The 17357-nt window shown below is 43.3% G+C and overlaps 1 protein-coding gene across 1 annotated transcript in view; it reads right to left on the reverse strand.

Annotated features, from left to right (window-relative positions):
• Nucleotides 1-374: 374 nt before the first annotated feature.
• The window catches only part of LOC123017568 (serotriflin-like), a 43586-nt gene continuing 26603 nt past the window's right edge, over nt 375-17357 (reverse strand). Inside the window, exons 2-7 of the mRNA XM_044418998.1 lie at nt 12605-12718; nt 9109-9199; nt 7120-7265; nt 5484-5578; nt 2079-2167; nt 375-502 (exon numbers count right to left, since the gene is read on the reverse strand). Of these exons, the coding sequence (XP_044274933.1) occupies nt 375-502; nt 2079-2167; nt 5484-5578; nt 7120-7265; nt 9109-9199; nt 12605-12718 (663 nt within the window). The remainder of the gene's footprint in view (nt 503-2078; nt 2168-5483; nt 5579-7119; nt 7266-9108; nt 9200-12604; nt 12719-17357) is intronic.

The following is a 17357-nucleotide window of genomic DNA, read 5'->3' on the forward strand; positions in this document are numbered from 1 at the left end:
AAAAGTTTGAATTCATATATGCCAAAGAGTAATCTTCAGTGCCCATTTTGCTTAGAAATGAAATTTAAGGTAAAATTAGAATTCACTGGAGAGCACAATTTTCAACACTTAGTGCTGAAGGATTTAAAAACTTGCAATATAACTGAATAATAAATTTAAAACAGACAAAGTGGACACAGAAGGTCATACCTTATTCACTACACATGACCCTTGGAATTGCTGTGGTTTTGTAACAACAAGAATCAGTAATTTTCTAGCACGAGATTTTTGTCAGTTTTAGAGAAGAAATATATGGTTTTCTATATGCAGACCTCCCATCCTTTTTAGTAAAGAGCCATCCTTTCAACTTAAATTATCACAAGATATACATATAATTATACAATGTCTGTTGAGCATTCGCAGGTTGCCTGACAAAGATCGTACATGAAGCTTTCATCACACTTGAACGTCTTGTGCATTGCTTCACATGCATAATGTTTATTGGTATACTTGCATGGGTTGGCTGAAAGGAATGAAACCAAAATACAGTTAGAAACAAGAGACAAAGAAAAACATTTTTTTGAAATGAAATGTTTCCCTCTTTTGAGGAAAGAGGGGAAACATGGAAGAAGGGGTGAACAGTCTGCTGATCAAATTCGCAGATGACACTAAAACTGGGGCAGTGGCCACAACTGAGGAGCAGGTACTCCAGATCCAAAAGGATCTGGACAGACTATGGAAGTGGGCAGGAGACAACAGGATGGCGTTCGATGTGGATAAGTGCAAGATCTTGCACTTGGGGCATAGGAATAGGTGTCATAAGTACAGGTTAGGTGACAAGTGGCTGGAGAGCAGCACTTGTGAAAGGGACCTTGGGGTGCTGGTTGACTGCAGGCTAAACATGAGTCAGCAGAGTGATGCGGTGGTTAAGAGGGTGGTTATTACAGGTAGTCCCCAAGTTATAAATGACTGGGTTATGAATGACCATACTTACAAAACTTATATGAATATCGCTTACAAAAAGCTGTGAATCTCTCTAGGGAACTATGCAACATGTTTGGTGGTGCGTCATTGGTGGCAGCCTAGTTCCCTAGAGTATCCACAGCTTTTCATTCTGGGTGTTGGCTTGAGCATACCCAAGCCAGTTGTGTTTCAGGTCATGTGTAGGGTGTGTTGTTCCCCTTTGGTTTTTCTGTAGCATTTGCTGTTGTCACCAGGTCCTCAGCTACAAAGCCATTTAGGGTGAGAAAAAGAAAATGGCTGCAGAAACTCTCTCTCTTCAATACCTGTGGTTACTTTATTATTACTGTATTATTATAATTATAACAATGCTGTATTGCATTTAGATGTTTTAGTGAACATGGAAGTGCTTCTTAAGCATTTTATTTGCATAGAATGGTAAAATATACACATACACTAAGACAACATTAGGCTTACTCATGTGATCTGACTCATATACAAATTTGACTTAAGGACATCCCAAGAACGGAATGCATCTGTAACTCGAGGACTACCTGTACTCACAGAGGTGTAAATACCCTGAGCCCTTTCTGTTTTATGAAATGCTGCAGTTCATAGGGTTCCCCTAAAGGTTTGTTTGCTCCCACGGTAGTTCATTCCAAATACAGCCTTGTTTGTGGGCACTGACAGTGGTCTTCAAATTCCTTTGGGAATTTGTGTTCAGCTTATACACCATTTTAATTCTGTATAGCTGCAATGGTGGGATGCGTGATCCAGATAAGCACAAGACTTTTAAGGTAGAGAGTAAGCCCCCTGTGCCTGGTCTAGAGTGAAACTGGGGTATGAGAGAAAATGTTGCTGCTACTCTTTGCCCACAGAGGGTCAATACTTGATATAGCTTTAGGGTGGAATCTAATTTATGTTCCTGTTCAAAGTCCTACAATTTCTCCAGCCAGCATTGCTGATTTAGGAATTCTGGGAACTGTAAGATTTTCTTTTCTTTCTAAACATACACTGTATGCACTCTTTGTCTGAGAAGGCATAGTCACAGAGAATCTACAGAAGAGAACAAGCTTCACAAGACTTTCTGAAGATTACTCACTATCCAGAGGAGTTGTTTGATATTATTAGTAACTTACTGCAAAGTTTATCCTCGCAATGTTGAGGACAGTCTGCACATGATGGGCCTTCTTTGTAGGGTGTTGTTATTTTCTCCTGATTGTTCCCACTGAAATCACAAATGAATGCAGTGCTGTGATGATCAAAGTGTGGTTCTTAAAAGAAAGATATGGATAGCCTTGAAGGGTTATGAAGGACAAAATCCTGCAAGAGGCCTGTCTGATACAACTACCTACCTGAAGAACAGAAATTGTGTGTGTGTGCATGGGGGGGGGGTATGTTATCAACTTAATGTGCTCCTGGCTCTTAGGGAATGAATTTCTTCCCTTGAGGCCAAGGGCCCTGACTTCGAGAAGATGAGGCAGCCAGTAAGGTTTGTGGATGAGGCCTTAGGAGAGGCTATGGCAGCATCCCACTCCCAAAGTGGCATCTTTTCTGCTACATTGGAGTATTGGGGTCCTAGAAAGAGGGAAATCTTTTCTAAGGGCTGAGTCCAAATTTAGCCATACTTAAGAGTATGCCCACTGTCCTAGGGACAGGTGAGAATCTCATTTAGTTCATGTTTCGAGAGGAACTTGCCAACACTTGCAAATTTCTTCATAAATAGGATGGCCAGAAACAATTCAGTTGTGTGAGAAACCAAAGCTGCCAGATTTCTTTATCCACTCTGAGCTTTGAGCACCTCATTCTTAAGAATTACAGTCAGAATCTCTCTGCATTCTACAATATTTGTGGTATTCAGTAAGGGCAGCTACCTTTTAACCAGTTGTACGGCAGACAGGTACAATGCTCTTCTCTCCACACTGAGAATACCTGTTCCTACTGAATTCCAGCTGATGCAAGGTCAGGGAGAATTTTGATAGGACTTTACCAAAATTTGCAAATGTCTTATATACAGAATGGGAAAAATCTTGAGATTTCGACAAAATGAATGTGTGAGAAAGGGAAATGGAAAAATTCATCCAATTCTGAAGTAAAGGGTGCCATTAGAAAGAACCCATTCCTTGGGATATGAACTGAGATATTCTAGCACCAAGGATATGCCTTGAGGAATGTGGGTCATTCCTAGAAGTGGGTAATTTGATCACTAGAAATGCAGGTGTGTTTAGGACAGGCATTTGTAACGCACAAGGGCTTGCCAGCTAGGTGACAGACATCATTTTGATTTATATAGGTTGCTAGATAGTGCTGAAGTCAGCACCAGAGCATGGAAAGTATCATCATACAGTCCTAGAAGAAAAGTTTAGGTCATTGGTAAGAAATCTCCAAGGGACCCATCTTCAGAATGTGACTTTTCCAGCTGAGAGGGCCAGGCTGTGAGTGTGAGTGACTCAGTTTGCACAATCATGATGGCAGACATGACAAAGAGGTACAACTTTTTGATATCTCAGCACCATAATCCTATGGCCCCAGCTGAGTATCTATGGGGCCCTGGGATTTCTCAGAAACAGCTCTAGCTTCATTGCTGGGACTCCACACTAGGAGTAGCTGCTCCCTTGCAGCTGGTACAGAAAAAGACATGGCTGGCTACATCCCCAAGATTGCAAAAGAATCCCTTTTCTGCTCCTCCCGCTCTTCATAGGATGCCAGTGATCCTCCAGGTTCAGAGGGTGATGAGCATCCTCACAGGACGACTGCACCCTAAATGACTCTGCCATAGAACATTTGGTTATGGAGGAGGTGATTCTGGACTTGGTTCCCCATTTTGCAGTGTCTTTAGGAAAAAAGGTAAAAGATAGCATGATAGAGTTTGACAGAATCATGAATAGCTTGAAGCAGATTTGTTGGTTACTATCTGTGAGGCTTGCACTGCTTCTAGCATGTCCATTCCATTTCTGCAGCATGTTTCAGAAATCCACATAAAAATTCATACACATTTTATGCAGTTTCCTCAAAAATACAATTTGCTCCCCTCCAAAAACATTGCCTATTTTATTCATTTACAGTGGGACCTTGGCTCTCAAACGTAATCCGTTCCATGACTCTGGTCGCGACCCAAATTAGTCATGAGCCAAGTCAAATTTCCCCGTAAGGTTCAATGTAAATAAGGTTAATCCGTTCTGTAACTTTTTTTTTTTTAAATCACAAAAATTTAAACCAAAGTGACAAAGAGCAACAAAGATTGTGGCCATCTCCCCCCACCGCGATCACACCCGTGTTCCCTGCCCAAGCGCGACTGTGACCGTGGCCATGGGGGGGGGGGCCGTGATCACGGTCGCACTCAGGCAGGGAACACAGGCACGATCGTGGCCATCTCCCCCCACCCCGAGCATGATCGTGGTTGCACTCATGCAGGAAAGACGGGCGCGATCACGATCATCATCCAATGAGGAGTTCACAACCTGAGGCAAAATTTTTCTGAAATTTCTGTTCGCGACCCGATTTGGTTGTGAGCTGAGGCGTTCATGAGCTGAGGTACCACGGTGCTTATCTGAGTTCTATCCCATCCTTTTTCGTGGAGGAACGCCAGGCAGCTTACATAAGCCTCCTCTCTACTTTATCTTCAGCACAACCCTACAAGGTGGCTTGGTAGCTTGCAAAGCCATCCACTAAATTTCATGACCAAGTGGGGACTAGAACTCAGATCACCCGCCTTATTCCCAATGCTGTAACAACTACACTGTGCTGGCTCGATACGCCATTTTGTACACAAGTTTGCCTATTGTATGCATTTTTGTGTGCATATTTTAATTGGAAACTCTGGTAAAACTTTGGGGAAAAGGTTTTTGTTTTCCAATCAATTTATGTATTAATTTGGGAAGTGCAAATCAGGTTTGTTCGTGTTAAGGAATGAACCAACAAAGTTTTCCTCCATCCCTTGTGTGACAAGGTACATTGAGAGAGGTGTGGCTTACCTCTGTTTCTTTTAATCCTAGAACCTGGATTCATCCAATGAAGTTGAATGGAGGGAGATGGAGCACAGGCAAAATAAATCTCTTCTTCTTATAAAGAAGAGGTGCAGAACCTCAGCCCTGAGGTGAACTCTGGGCCACTAGGGATCCTCATCTGTTTCTTGGAGCTTCCTTTGGCGACTTTCTTGCCTCCAACCACCAATCATCTGGTGGCTTTCTGGCTGTCGTACAGTTTTGTCTCCCACTGTAAAGGGTGTCTTAAAGTTGAGTCAGGGGTAGCAGGTGCTTTAAGTAAAATATAGGCAGATGTTGGGGGATGAACCTTTTGTCTTTGGGCCTGCCCACGCTCTCACGCCGAGCTGAAAACAGTCATAAACTAGCAATTTGATACTGGGTTGGAGGTCCATCATGAAAGTAGTACCCCATTCTCCTGCTGGAGCTGCAGATTAGCCAATGCATTACTTTTAACCCATAGCTCTATTGAAATGAAAGAAGCAGTCTCAGGTCGGAAAAGCACAGACGGCACCTGGCACTCCGAACATCGTAAATTATGCATTCAGAATGGATACTTACCCAGGGCAAAAATGGCACGCATACATGAAAGAGAAAGTGTTCTGTGGGCAGTAGGCAAGTGCACAGCCAACCATATGTGAATTGTACCAAACGATCTATTAACATAATGGGGGAAATATGTTAAATCAGGGATGCTTTAAATCATAGAACACCATAATCGTAGCCTTTTAATTTGTGTTCTGCATTATACACAATATGTTGTGTCCAAAAAGGTTGAAAAACAAATACAATAAGCATAATTATAATTAGATGACAATAATCATTGACTGACTTACTGTTCCTTTAAAGCAGAGCAAGATTTAAAGAACTGCAAGGCATGCCAGTATATCAGCGACCACCTGTTCAGTACCAATTTTGATACATCCTTGCATGAAACGAGTACACCTCTTAGTTCAGTAAGAGCACAGCCCAGTGGGGATGCCTGTGACCCTCTGAATTCGAAGGATTATGGGCATCCCACGCACGGCAGGAGGCTCACACCTCTTCCCCTGTAGGCACTGAAGAAGATGGCTGGTGCTTCGGAACAGGAGGGAGGCTGAGGAGCTGCCAGGTCACGTCGGACCTGGGTAGGGACAGTGTCCCCACACCAAAAGGGCCTTTCTGGAGAAGTGACACAGTTCTTTCCACAAACTCTGTGAGTTTCTAGGAGGGAGATGCAAGTGTAAATTCTCAGCTAGGAGGTCAGAGCAGTTTTCTGACCTCGTGGCTAGGATGTGGTCACTGATCCAGATGACTTAAAAGGGAATGCAGAGCATTTTCTGGAGGATAAGCCTTGATTACTACAAGCAGGGTAGATTTGATTTAAATTACCTTGATGTAAATGATTTAATTGATCATGATTTAAGTCACTAGTCAGTAAAGCTAGATTTAAATCATGGTTTTCTTCATAATTTGCAGACATGGCTGCCTTACCCATAGGTAGAAGAACTTCATTAAAATATTCCCAAAGTGGGTCTCTTTCATGGCCTGCTGCCATTATAGTTTTTCTCCTTCAGGGAAAGAATAATATGACAAACCTCAAGGTATACACAAAAAGATCCAAGGACTTGTGGAGTATTCTCCTCAAAAGGGTTCATTTTCATTTTTACTGCTTGCCTCTCCCTCCTCACACTTAACTTCTTGCACACATCTATTCCACTCCCAGCAATCTTCTATTCACTGAATATTTTGAAACTTAGCACTTAAGAGTCAAGGGGTTGATTCTGTGTACATGGATTTGCAAAGGAACAATCTGATTAAGGTCTTTCTCTCAACTCTATGTTTATTTTGTAACATTTTACTGTGAATTGCAATCTTAAGATCTCTGCAGACACAATTTCATAGCATTGAAAAGTGTAAAATAAAGCATCTGTGATAATATAGATAGAAAAATTGCCCAATAATCTTACAGAAGCCTCTGAAAGAGCATGACATTTTGAATTGATTACTGGAATTCATTTACCAAAAAAATTAAACTGCATGAATATACCATTGCCTTTATATATTATAAAACTCCAAACACCTAAGAAAAGTAAAAAGTTGCTAAAATAGCATGAAAATGTAGTGATCATTTCTATTCTTTCCACCATTTTAGTAGTTTTGTCCCAAAATATCATCTTACAAACATGCCGGATGAAGATGGGATTCTTATTCATACCTGAGTATAAGTATAAATGTTTTTCTTTGGATCTGTTGGTCCAATGCCGTACTTGAAATAAGTCTTTGTACTGATCCATGTTGCAATGACTTTTGACCAGCTCATTGCAATCTTGATTTGTGCTAAACTCTCACCACATGCAAAATCTGAAATAGGAAGGAAATGTTTTTGTATATGCCAAATTGCTTAGTCAAAATGCATTGGTGTTAGTCATTATATTGATCCAAGAATTTGAGCCACTATGGTATTTAGACCTAATCAAAAAATCCCTACACAAATAGTAGCAGAATATATTTAAATTAAAACTATATATCTGATTAGATACTATTAAAATAATGTGATGTTGAAGTAAGTGAGTGCAAAATAACCATCCTCTTTGTGACAGCCTTTTAAGTACTTGTAGAGTACAATCATACCTCTCCTCAGTCTTCTCTTCTCAAGGCTAATCATACCCAGTCCTTTCAATCACTCTTCATAGGGCTTTGCCCCAGTCTCTGAACCATCGTTGTTGCCCTCCTCTGAACCCTTCCAGTTTGTCTGCATCTGGACATGGTGTCCCAGTATTACTTAGCCTAACCAATACTGAGTAAAAGGGAACTAGTACTTCATGGGATTTGGAATTGAAACTTCCATTAATACAGCCTAAAATAGCATTTGTTCTTTTTTGCAGTCACATCACATTGATGATTTATATTTAGCTTGTGATCTACAACAATTTCAAGATCCTTCTCACTTGCAGTATCCTTGAACCAAGTATTCCCCATCTTCTAACAATGCATTTGGTTTCTTTTTCCTAGGTGTAGAACTTGACATTTGTCCCTATTCAGTTTCATTCTGTTGCTTTCAACCCAGCACTCCAACCTAGCAAGATAATCTTGAATCTTCTTTCTGTCTTCCAGGATATTGACTATCCTACCAAGTTTTGTGTCAGCTGCAGATCTGCTAATCATTCCCTGGACTTCTTCATCCAAGGCATTAATGAAGAGCACTGGGCCCAGGGCTGAACCCTGAGGTACTCCACTTTTTACATCTCCCCTGTTTAAGAAGATGCCATTGATGAGCACTCTCTGAGCCTGATTCTGTAGCCAACTGTGGATCCATCTGATAGTTGTTCTATCTAGCCCACTTTGAGCTAGGTTGTTAATCAGGATATCATGGGGCACTTTGTCAAAAGCTTTGTTGAACTCAGGATAGATTATGTGCACAGCATTCCCATAGTCCATCAGGGAAGTTACTCAATCAAAAATGAAATCAGATTAGTCTGGCAGGATTTGTTCTTGAGAATCCACATTGGCTTCTCACTGCATTGGTGATCACTGCATTGCTTTCAAGTTGTTTGCAGCCCAAGTGCTTTATCATTTGCTCCAGAACTGACGGCACTGGCAGCAGTTGACAGGCCCAGGTTGATTCATTCTCTCCCTGTCAATCTTCCTGAAACTGGTGGAGACGAAATTTGTTTCTTTGCCAACCCCAGCCTTGAAATAGTTCCAGATAATTAGTCTCATTCAAGACTGTGTGGAGCAGGTTTGAGTGGACCCACTCAAAGAGCTTGCCCTGGGAGGGAACATTTCCTACTTTTCTACATTTATTAGGAACTTCCAGATCTAGAAAGGGTTCTTTAGAGTAGTCCTTAAACTCCCCTAAAGCAGATCTCCCAAAGGGGGCAACCCCCTCTGGTGTAATCCCCTTTGCAAGCATTGCCTCTGCAAAATTGCCACCACCCACCACATCTTGGAATAGCAGATAAAGGCATACAGGGTGGATTCAGACTATAGCAATGAATGAGTGAGCCCAATCTACCTTTAAAAACAGCAAGTACAGGGACTCACATTTTCCTTAAGACCACAGAGAAGGTGATCAGATGCAGGGGTGGACATACTGCTTATACTTTTCCCTGCTTCAGACTCTCCCTCTCCTTATAAGCCGCCTCCCACCCAACAGCAAACTCCTTTTGCTGTGCAATCTCATGGAGTTCTTTAGTTCACTTACCACTAGTAGTTCTCGCTTCCTGGGGACTGTTCCTAAAACGACATTGACTGACCCATTTCTTGGCATTCTCACTAGCTTTCTTACTCCATTTCTTAGCAAAGGAAAAAATGCATATTTATTACATTCATTACATCATCAACAATTCAATTATATTGTATGCCAGACTGCCATGGCAGACCATGTACAACACAGCTCACAAAATCTTCTCCTGAACTTCCGGATGGCCCCTGTGTAAACGTAATGCTGGACTGGATGGGACTGTGGTTTGATCCAGCTTGGCTCTTCTTTGATTTTTTATATTTTGATTTAGGGTGCAATCCTATAGCCTCCCAACATTCTCTAGGAAGCCACAGGGTTATCTGGAGACCCAGCTCCAGGTCCTGCAAACTTCATCTGAACCCCTCACAGCCAGAGCAGAAGGAACTGTGCCAGCTGTTCCCCCTGACCCTGAGGTCACAACTGAGTCTCGGATGTGGGAGGGAGATGGAGTGTGCTGTCTAATCAGGGCCCCAGGCACTTTCCCCCACTCCCCACCACCACATCTAGATAGCTGAAAACAACTATCTATTTAAATTTTATTTATTTGAAACTTTTATATGCCGTCCCCACATGCCTCGGCATCTCAGGACGGCTTACAATATAGAATTAAAACAATAAAACAGTATCAGAGAAAATACACGGCACACGGCACAGTAGAAACGGCTGCCACCACACCTCATTCTGGGTATAGGATACACATGAGCCTCTGAATTGGGAGGCATATGTGCACTGAGGATGTGGGTCATAGGACCACACCTTTTATTCATTCACCTTTTATTCATTTCATTTCCCGACTAGTCAATAGGTGAAGCTCTCCGGACAGTTCGCAACAATTAAAACCATATAATACAGCATAAGATACCATTTAAAAGTTTGAAATGATGGTATAACATCAAACTCAAAATAAAACCCAGCAGCAATGCAAAGATTTAAAATATAGTAGCATTTTAAAACAATTGAAACTGAAAGATGCCTGAAAAAATAAGATCTTCACCTGGCATTGGAAAAAACACAATGTACCCACTAGTTGAGCCTCACTGGGAAGCTCACCATAAACATCAGCACTGTTTATATAAGAAAATGCAAGACCCCAAGATTATCCACAAGCAATCATAAAAACAAACTTTGAATAATCATACATTTTAATAAATAAGACTCAACAATTCCCTAATTTATGCTGGAACAATTTATGCTGGAAAAACAAAACCACCATCCAAATAGCAGCCAGAATAACACAACTTGCCCATGACTTCTCTCAACAAATCCTGAACTCTGATGATCAACAGTTACCTGCTATCTCTAGCAGAAGGAGCTGCCTTTGGGGCCAGGCCTCTGTTGGGCCCCACATTCCCAGGCAAGCTGGAAATGAGAGCAGGGACCACATCGGCAGGGCCCCAGATCATGACTGGCACAGTAATGATTGCAAGATGGAAACCTCAGAGGCGCACAGATCACCCTAGTCCGATACTTGGTGGGAAAAGGAGCCTGAATCATGATCCCCAACATCCTTTCCCAAACAGTTAATTCCTAGGAATTTAGCAAATTAAAAGGAACTCTGCAGCCATTGCTCCAGCTGCTGGATTGGAGGTGGGAGCCCCAAGTGCCATGGGGGGTTGCACATGGGGGGCTCTCTATCCAGCTGGCATCAGAGGATTTAGCACAGGATGCAAAGAGAGCCTTGGGGCAGCCTGCAAACCCTGCAACTGGGCATCCTTTCCTTTGAAATACTTAACCCCAGTGATTTTATCCATTCCTGCGCATGATCCAATCAGGTTTAAGCACTTTAAAGGCACAGTCATCCCAGCGGGAGAAAGTTAAGTGAGTGCTTAACCCTTTACCAATGAATTAAATGCTGGAAAGTGCTTCTTTTTGCCTTGATTGTACCAGGATATCCCTCAGAGGATATCTTGGCAAATGGCAGTTTCCTAACAGCAGATTCGCTGCCAGGCCATGACAAAATGAAAAAGAACACAAACCCCAGGCAGCACCGAGCAAATTAGAAGGACAGCCTGCCAGCCAGGGTCTGGACCACAATGAACTTTGCTCAGTGAAGAACAGACCCAGTCACCAGTTTGCAGTTCTAGGCTTGTGGACAGTTAATCTGCATGTGATAGAGCAACCCAAGCTCGGTGGAGGAGAAAATGCTCTGCATGCCAAAGCCTGTAAGTTTGATCTGTAGCATCAGGCAGGGCAAGGAAAGACCCTGCTCTGAAACCCAGAAGAGCTGCTGCCAGTCAGTGTAGACAGTATTGGGTCAGATGGGCCAAGGTCTGGCTGAGTATATGGCAGCTTCCTAGGATGGAAATGGTCACTTTGGGCATATTCCCACAGAAAAGAAAGTCATCAATGCAATACAGAAATCAATGGCATGAATGGAAGTGCACCGAGAGACACTGAGGGTGCCCGGGACAGAAGCAACAGCAAAGATGGTGCAAATACTAGCAGTCCCTGGTGCAGCTTCTCGTCAAGGGCATTCCACGGGGACTCTGGCTGCTACTGCTGCTGGGCTGCCCCTTTTCCAGGAATCGATGTTGGGCCAATGGGTCAGATCCTAAATCCTCAAGAGGGGCAAATGTGGCATGTTGTGAGCACAGCCTTGCCCAAGATATCAAAACTAAGCATCATCCTAGGCAGTAGTGAGGAGGGGGAGTTCCGGCATCAGCCAGGCCTCTGCCAAGGCCCCTACACAGCAAAGACCCTTCCCTGCCTGCAGCAACTTCCAACTTCCTCCTGCGCCATCTCATCACAGCCAGCTCCTCCTCCCTTTCCAGCACCTATTGCTCAGTGCATAAGCTGCCACCTCATTTACCTTTTGCAGCAGCTGATGGTGAGCATGAGAACTACTGCTGCCTGGCTTGGATGCCTCTGCATTGATTGTCAGAAGGGGTAGCAATGCGCCAGCAGCAGGCAGCAGTGACCACACCTTCAGAAGCAGCTGGTCCGGGGAGGGGAGGGGACAGCTGACTGAAGAGTAGGCGAGTGGCACCCCACTTCAGTAGTGGTTATAGTTTCATCTCTGAAGTCCAGGAAACTTGGAGTCACCCTGGGCAGAAGACCAAGAAAGCACTGGTCCAAGAAAATGGGCTTGGATTAGGATGATCAGGATGAGAAGATATGCAAGGATCTAGAATTAATAAAGAAAACAGAAAATAACAGACATGGGGGGAGAGAACGGGCAGATAAATGCAGCCAATAATCAGCTGGAACTCCAGAGGTGAGGAAGGCTCAAGTCCACATATTACCAGCTTACTTTATGGATCATTTTAATATATACTCAGTATATATTATATATAATCTATTGTATATATAGGACATGCTGGTCCGAAGGGCCACAGTTGTGGCCCTGCAGCGTGCATGTGCGTTCTGTCCCAGAGCTATGAGGCTGGGAGAGGAGAGAAGAGGGGATGCCTGTAAATGCTGCAATGAACCTTTACAAGGTCAGCAATTGGCACCTTACCATTTTCAACATATTGCTGGCAGGAGGCGTCACATTTCTCCGTATGGAATTCAGTGCCTCAAGAATTTCCTCCTGTGCCTCTGCAGACAGGTCACTTATTATAGCTGATTGATCCTGAATGTCAAAAAAAAGATGTTATGCCAGAGGTTCTTTTGATGTGAAAAAAACCCCTTCCATTATGCACAGTAGCAATATTTACATTAGGATCACATTGTGACAAAAAGGTGCTACGTAATCTTTGCTGTTTGCTCTTTGTAATCCAACCTGAAACAAATACTGTAAGAATTGTCTCATGAATTGTTTAATCTGAGAGATATCCCATAAATTGAGATCTCTCGATCCCTTAATCTGGGGGATTTGGACCCACTGCAGGGCTTATTCAACCAGGTGGCAAGATGAAGCAGACTGCAGCAGCTGGTGGATTTGAGGGGCAAGACACCACTGCCACGTCTGGAAAGACACCAGAAGAAAGGCAGGAATGGACTTAATTGTGAAAATGGGGACGCTGGTCAACTGGCACTGCAACCACATGGTCCACACTTGTGCTATGGCGAGTCCACAAGCTTCCACCAGTGCATCCCTCCTCCATCAAGGGCCCCACCACAGAAATGCTCCTGTGCAGGGGTCAGCTGCCATTCACAAACGCTTCAGAGAGCAGCCCCTGGGAGCTTGCTGTTGTGCATTCACGATGCAGCATGGCTGCAAGGGCACCAGGGCTTGCTCCCTCTTTGTTCCTCAAGAAAAACTACATTTTATCCCTACCTAAAAGCACTTCAAAGGCTGTCACAAAGGGGAAGGTCAAGCTTTCTTCACTGATACCAGAGTATAGGACATGGAATAATCAGTTCAGCTTGCAACAACCCAGATTCAGGCTAGACATCAGGAAAAGCTTCCTCACTGTTGGAGCAATACAACAGTGGAACCAGCTGCCTGGAGGGGTGGTGGGCTCCCCCACACCAGAGACAGTCAAAAGGAACCTGGACAGCCATCTGAGTGGGATGGCATAACTTGGTGTCCTGCTACAGCAGAGGGTTGGACCCAGTGGTCTTCCTGCCCCCTTCCAACTCTACTATTCTATGATTCTAAAACAAGGATATAAAATAATTCCATAAAAATACAAAAAGACACCTGTTTATAGGTTTTAAATGTAGAGCTTGTTCCATACTTACATGACAACACAAAACCTGCTTTTGTAACATGTATATGCACACAGATATTCAAGAAAAGGGGATGTGGCAGGAAGCTGCAGGGGAGCCCCACTGCCCGCCATCCACAACCAGAGGGAAGTATCAGGACATCCTGGAGCATGCTGCCATTTGCCTGGGGCAGCAATAACCCTCTGCTGGAACTAAGTGAGCACTGAATGGTCAGTGCTCTGCCTGAACCAAGTTTTGGCAGATGTGCAGCAGATGATACGGAATAGTTTCCTGAAGTCGGAGAGCTCGATATCCTCTGGTTAAGAGCCTAGCGACAATATCACTCTGTGAATATCACTCTGTCTACCTTCTTTAAATATCCCTGGCTGTTGAAGACTTGATAAGGGAAGAAATGTTAAAAAGCCTGAAATCAGTAAAAATAACAGGAAAATATTTCTAGGAATTGTGGTCTACAATTGTCAAATAATATACTCTGAAGAATTTCTGCTGCCTGTATGGCAAATTATCTGAAGAGCGTCGGTTTTTCCTGATTTTGCTTTTTCTGCTCCAAATAGGCTCCTACCTCTCCTAAAGACTGTTGGAACATCGCAGGCAAGAACAGGAACACGGTCAGAAGGAGCATTTCTAGAGGAGCAAAAACAGTTTGCAAATTTAATTAGGATATTAATCTGCATTTGCCAAGGAAAAGTAACAGTATTCTAAGTACCTTTCTGGAGTTTCACTATTGAATTTCTCTGTCAGCTTCCTTTCCTTGTTCCCAATACTTCTGCATGGATAGTCTAGTGAGTTTTGCCTTGGAGAAGACTACTTTCACAATAAGCAATTTGATATGTTATATGTAATATACTCAACAACCAGCATGGGTGGTTGAAGGGATGCTGAGAGTTGTAAGACCTTTTTATGCCTAAGCATCCCTCAATGGTTACAGTTATCATCATTTTTTTTCCAATTGTAGAACAATAATCCGTGCTTGTCTTTGTCAAACTATTTAATCACTTTTCTTGGGAAATATCTTAAGTAACAGGATAATAGCATGAATGAAGTAAAGTTCATGGCCCACTACTTGATTAATTGTCCCATACTAGGGATAAATGAATTGTTAGTTTTGGAAAAAAACCTTCAAACATCTGCTAGGAATATGAACTCTTGCTTTGAAAAGCAGAATTTTTGTTTAGATAAAGTCTTTTCTACAGTACCTTCCACACTGTGTCCTTCTTGGCTCTTTGGAATGGCTGTGGGAGTTGGAGCTAAATTGCACTGAAAATATGTTTATATATAGCAAGAATGCTTCCTGTTCTGTAAATGACCTCTGGCCAAGATATAAAAAATAATAGTAAGTCTTGTGCCTTTTCAGGAAATATTTGCTTCCAGTGTTGCCTTTTCAACTCTGATGCACTCTCTCTCTGTATAGTTCCCTATGTTAAAGTGCAGAGTCCATTGTATTCACCAGCTACAGAATTATATAGGCCACACAATCACAGTACAACTCATAGGAAGAGACACGTGTTCAAACGCTTCTACAGTCCCAAACTCTATTCAGTCTAGAAGAGGGGCATAGTATGGAGTCCAGAGCTCTTGATTTAAGGGGAAAGGATTCAGGAGCTGGGGGAGGGGAGAAGATGCCCTCTCCTCTCCTCTCCTCTCCTCTCCTCTCCTCTCCCATCAGAAACTTTCCATCACTATGCTATATATTATAAAAAGGCTCCAGTTTGGGACTGATTCCATTTTATAGCTATATAGATTACCTGGATGGGGAAAGAAACCACTATCCCAGTGATGGTGAACCTCTGAGAGACCAAGTGCCCCAACTGCAACCCAAAACCCGCTTATTTATCGCAAAGTGCCAATGCTGCAATAAAACCGGAAAACTGAGGTTTTCATTTAGAAAAAACAACTCACAGCCAGTCCAAGCAAATATATCCTTGGCAGTGCACTGACCGGCCATGCGAAAGCTCGGACAAGTCGAGGCTAATGAGTCACGGCTTGTGATGTCGTCGCCTGGCGCAGCTACTCCTTTCTGAGCATGCACATGGCCCCTATGTGTGCTGTTCTGCAGACACCAGTGCCAATACAAATGCAGTTCTTTATCTTCGTGGCAAAATTACTGGTAGCCAGGACTGCACCGCTGGCCTTCAGTGCAACCGTAACTATGCTACATCCCGTCCTATGAACTTTGATGGTGATAACTTAAATAAATAAATACATGTCTGCTCAGAAGTAAGCCATCCCATTGTATTCAGTGAGGCTTATTCTAGGCCAATGCACTTTCCTGGGAGTTAGCTGCACTGAATACAATGCAGCCTGCATCTCCGTAGCATCGTTTGGCTTGGTCCCTTACCTCATGATCATCTCCCGCTCCTCTCACTGAACTTTGGAGCCAGAAAAGTTTGGACAGTTTCTGTGGTTACACTGAACAGCCTTAGGAGCCCAGCACAAGAGTAGGTACCCTCCCTAAATCTTGCTTCACCCCAAAACTTGGAGCTGGGGGACGAAAGCAACGAGTTTGTTGATGAGAGGTTGCTGAAGCAATGCCTCCACTGGAATCCTCGCTTGTCTCTCCTGGCCTGGAAAAAAGGCTGACTTTGTCCTTGAAGAGGCACACTCAGAGCAGCGCTGCGCCCACGTTGAAGTGAGGCCACTGCCCATTCCCCCCTGAAGTGCAGTCACTATCCGTACCCCAACTCCACACATGGTTGGTGCTTGCCTGAGTGGCACACCATCCACCATCTGCTCCCAACACACCTTCTAACATACTTTTAGATTGGGGCTTCTCTTTGCAGTGCTTGGAGCACATTTACCATTCCCCATCCAAATAGCCAGCTCCAGCTTCTTCTCTACCTTGGGAGATGCAGTGGTGTGCAAGAAGGATCTTGCCCTCAATTGCATTTTGCTTTAAAACCCTCTAAAGAGCAACATAACTGAGGGAATGTGTCTGGCCTCTTACCTGTCTGCAAGTTGAAGGAGAGGGGAAGGTTCACTTGCGGGAAAAAAAAGGGACATGCATTTGGTAGGCATGTCACGAGTGAAGCCGAGGGCTGGGGCTGGGGTTCAGACTAGATAGCCTGGGAGGACCCTTCTGACTCACACTGTTTCTGTGTTTTTATGTTTGGCACCTTTGCCAGAAAACTGTGGATCATTTTTCCTAGTAAGGTGATCCTTGCATCTTTTTATTACTATGGGAAACCTGCTAAGAAAAAATAATGGAATGGCTGCACAATGTATTTCAGTAGATAGTGCAATTAGAAGATCCTTCGTCCGTCCGTTCTTTTGTTCATTCATTCATTCATTCATTCACGTTTTTATAGATGGTTCTATCAGCCCATGTTCTCAGAACTGTTTAAAATTTTTCTTTGTTGCTAACTTATGTTTCCACGTGGACACAGAGCTGTTCTGTTGACTACGAACTCTGATATTTGGTATCCCATCCATGCCTTGCCAATGTTTTGTGCCAATAAAAACCAAGTTTGGTTCTACTATCAAATCACCGCTCTTAGTTAACACCCAAAAGTATCCTACATCATTCTCCTCCTCAGGCTCTCAACCTTATTCCCACAATAACAACCCTGTGAGATAGGTTGAGATAAGAGTCCGTGACT

The sequence above is a fragment of the Varanus komodoensis genome, unplaced genomic scaffold (assembly GCF_004798865.1).
Source record: "Varanus komodoensis strain SLA01 unplaced genomic scaffold, ASM479886v1 scaffold97, whole genome shotgun sequence".
Lineage (NCBI taxonomy): Eukaryota > Metazoa > Chordata > Lepidosauria > Squamata > Varanidae > Varanus > Varanus komodoensis.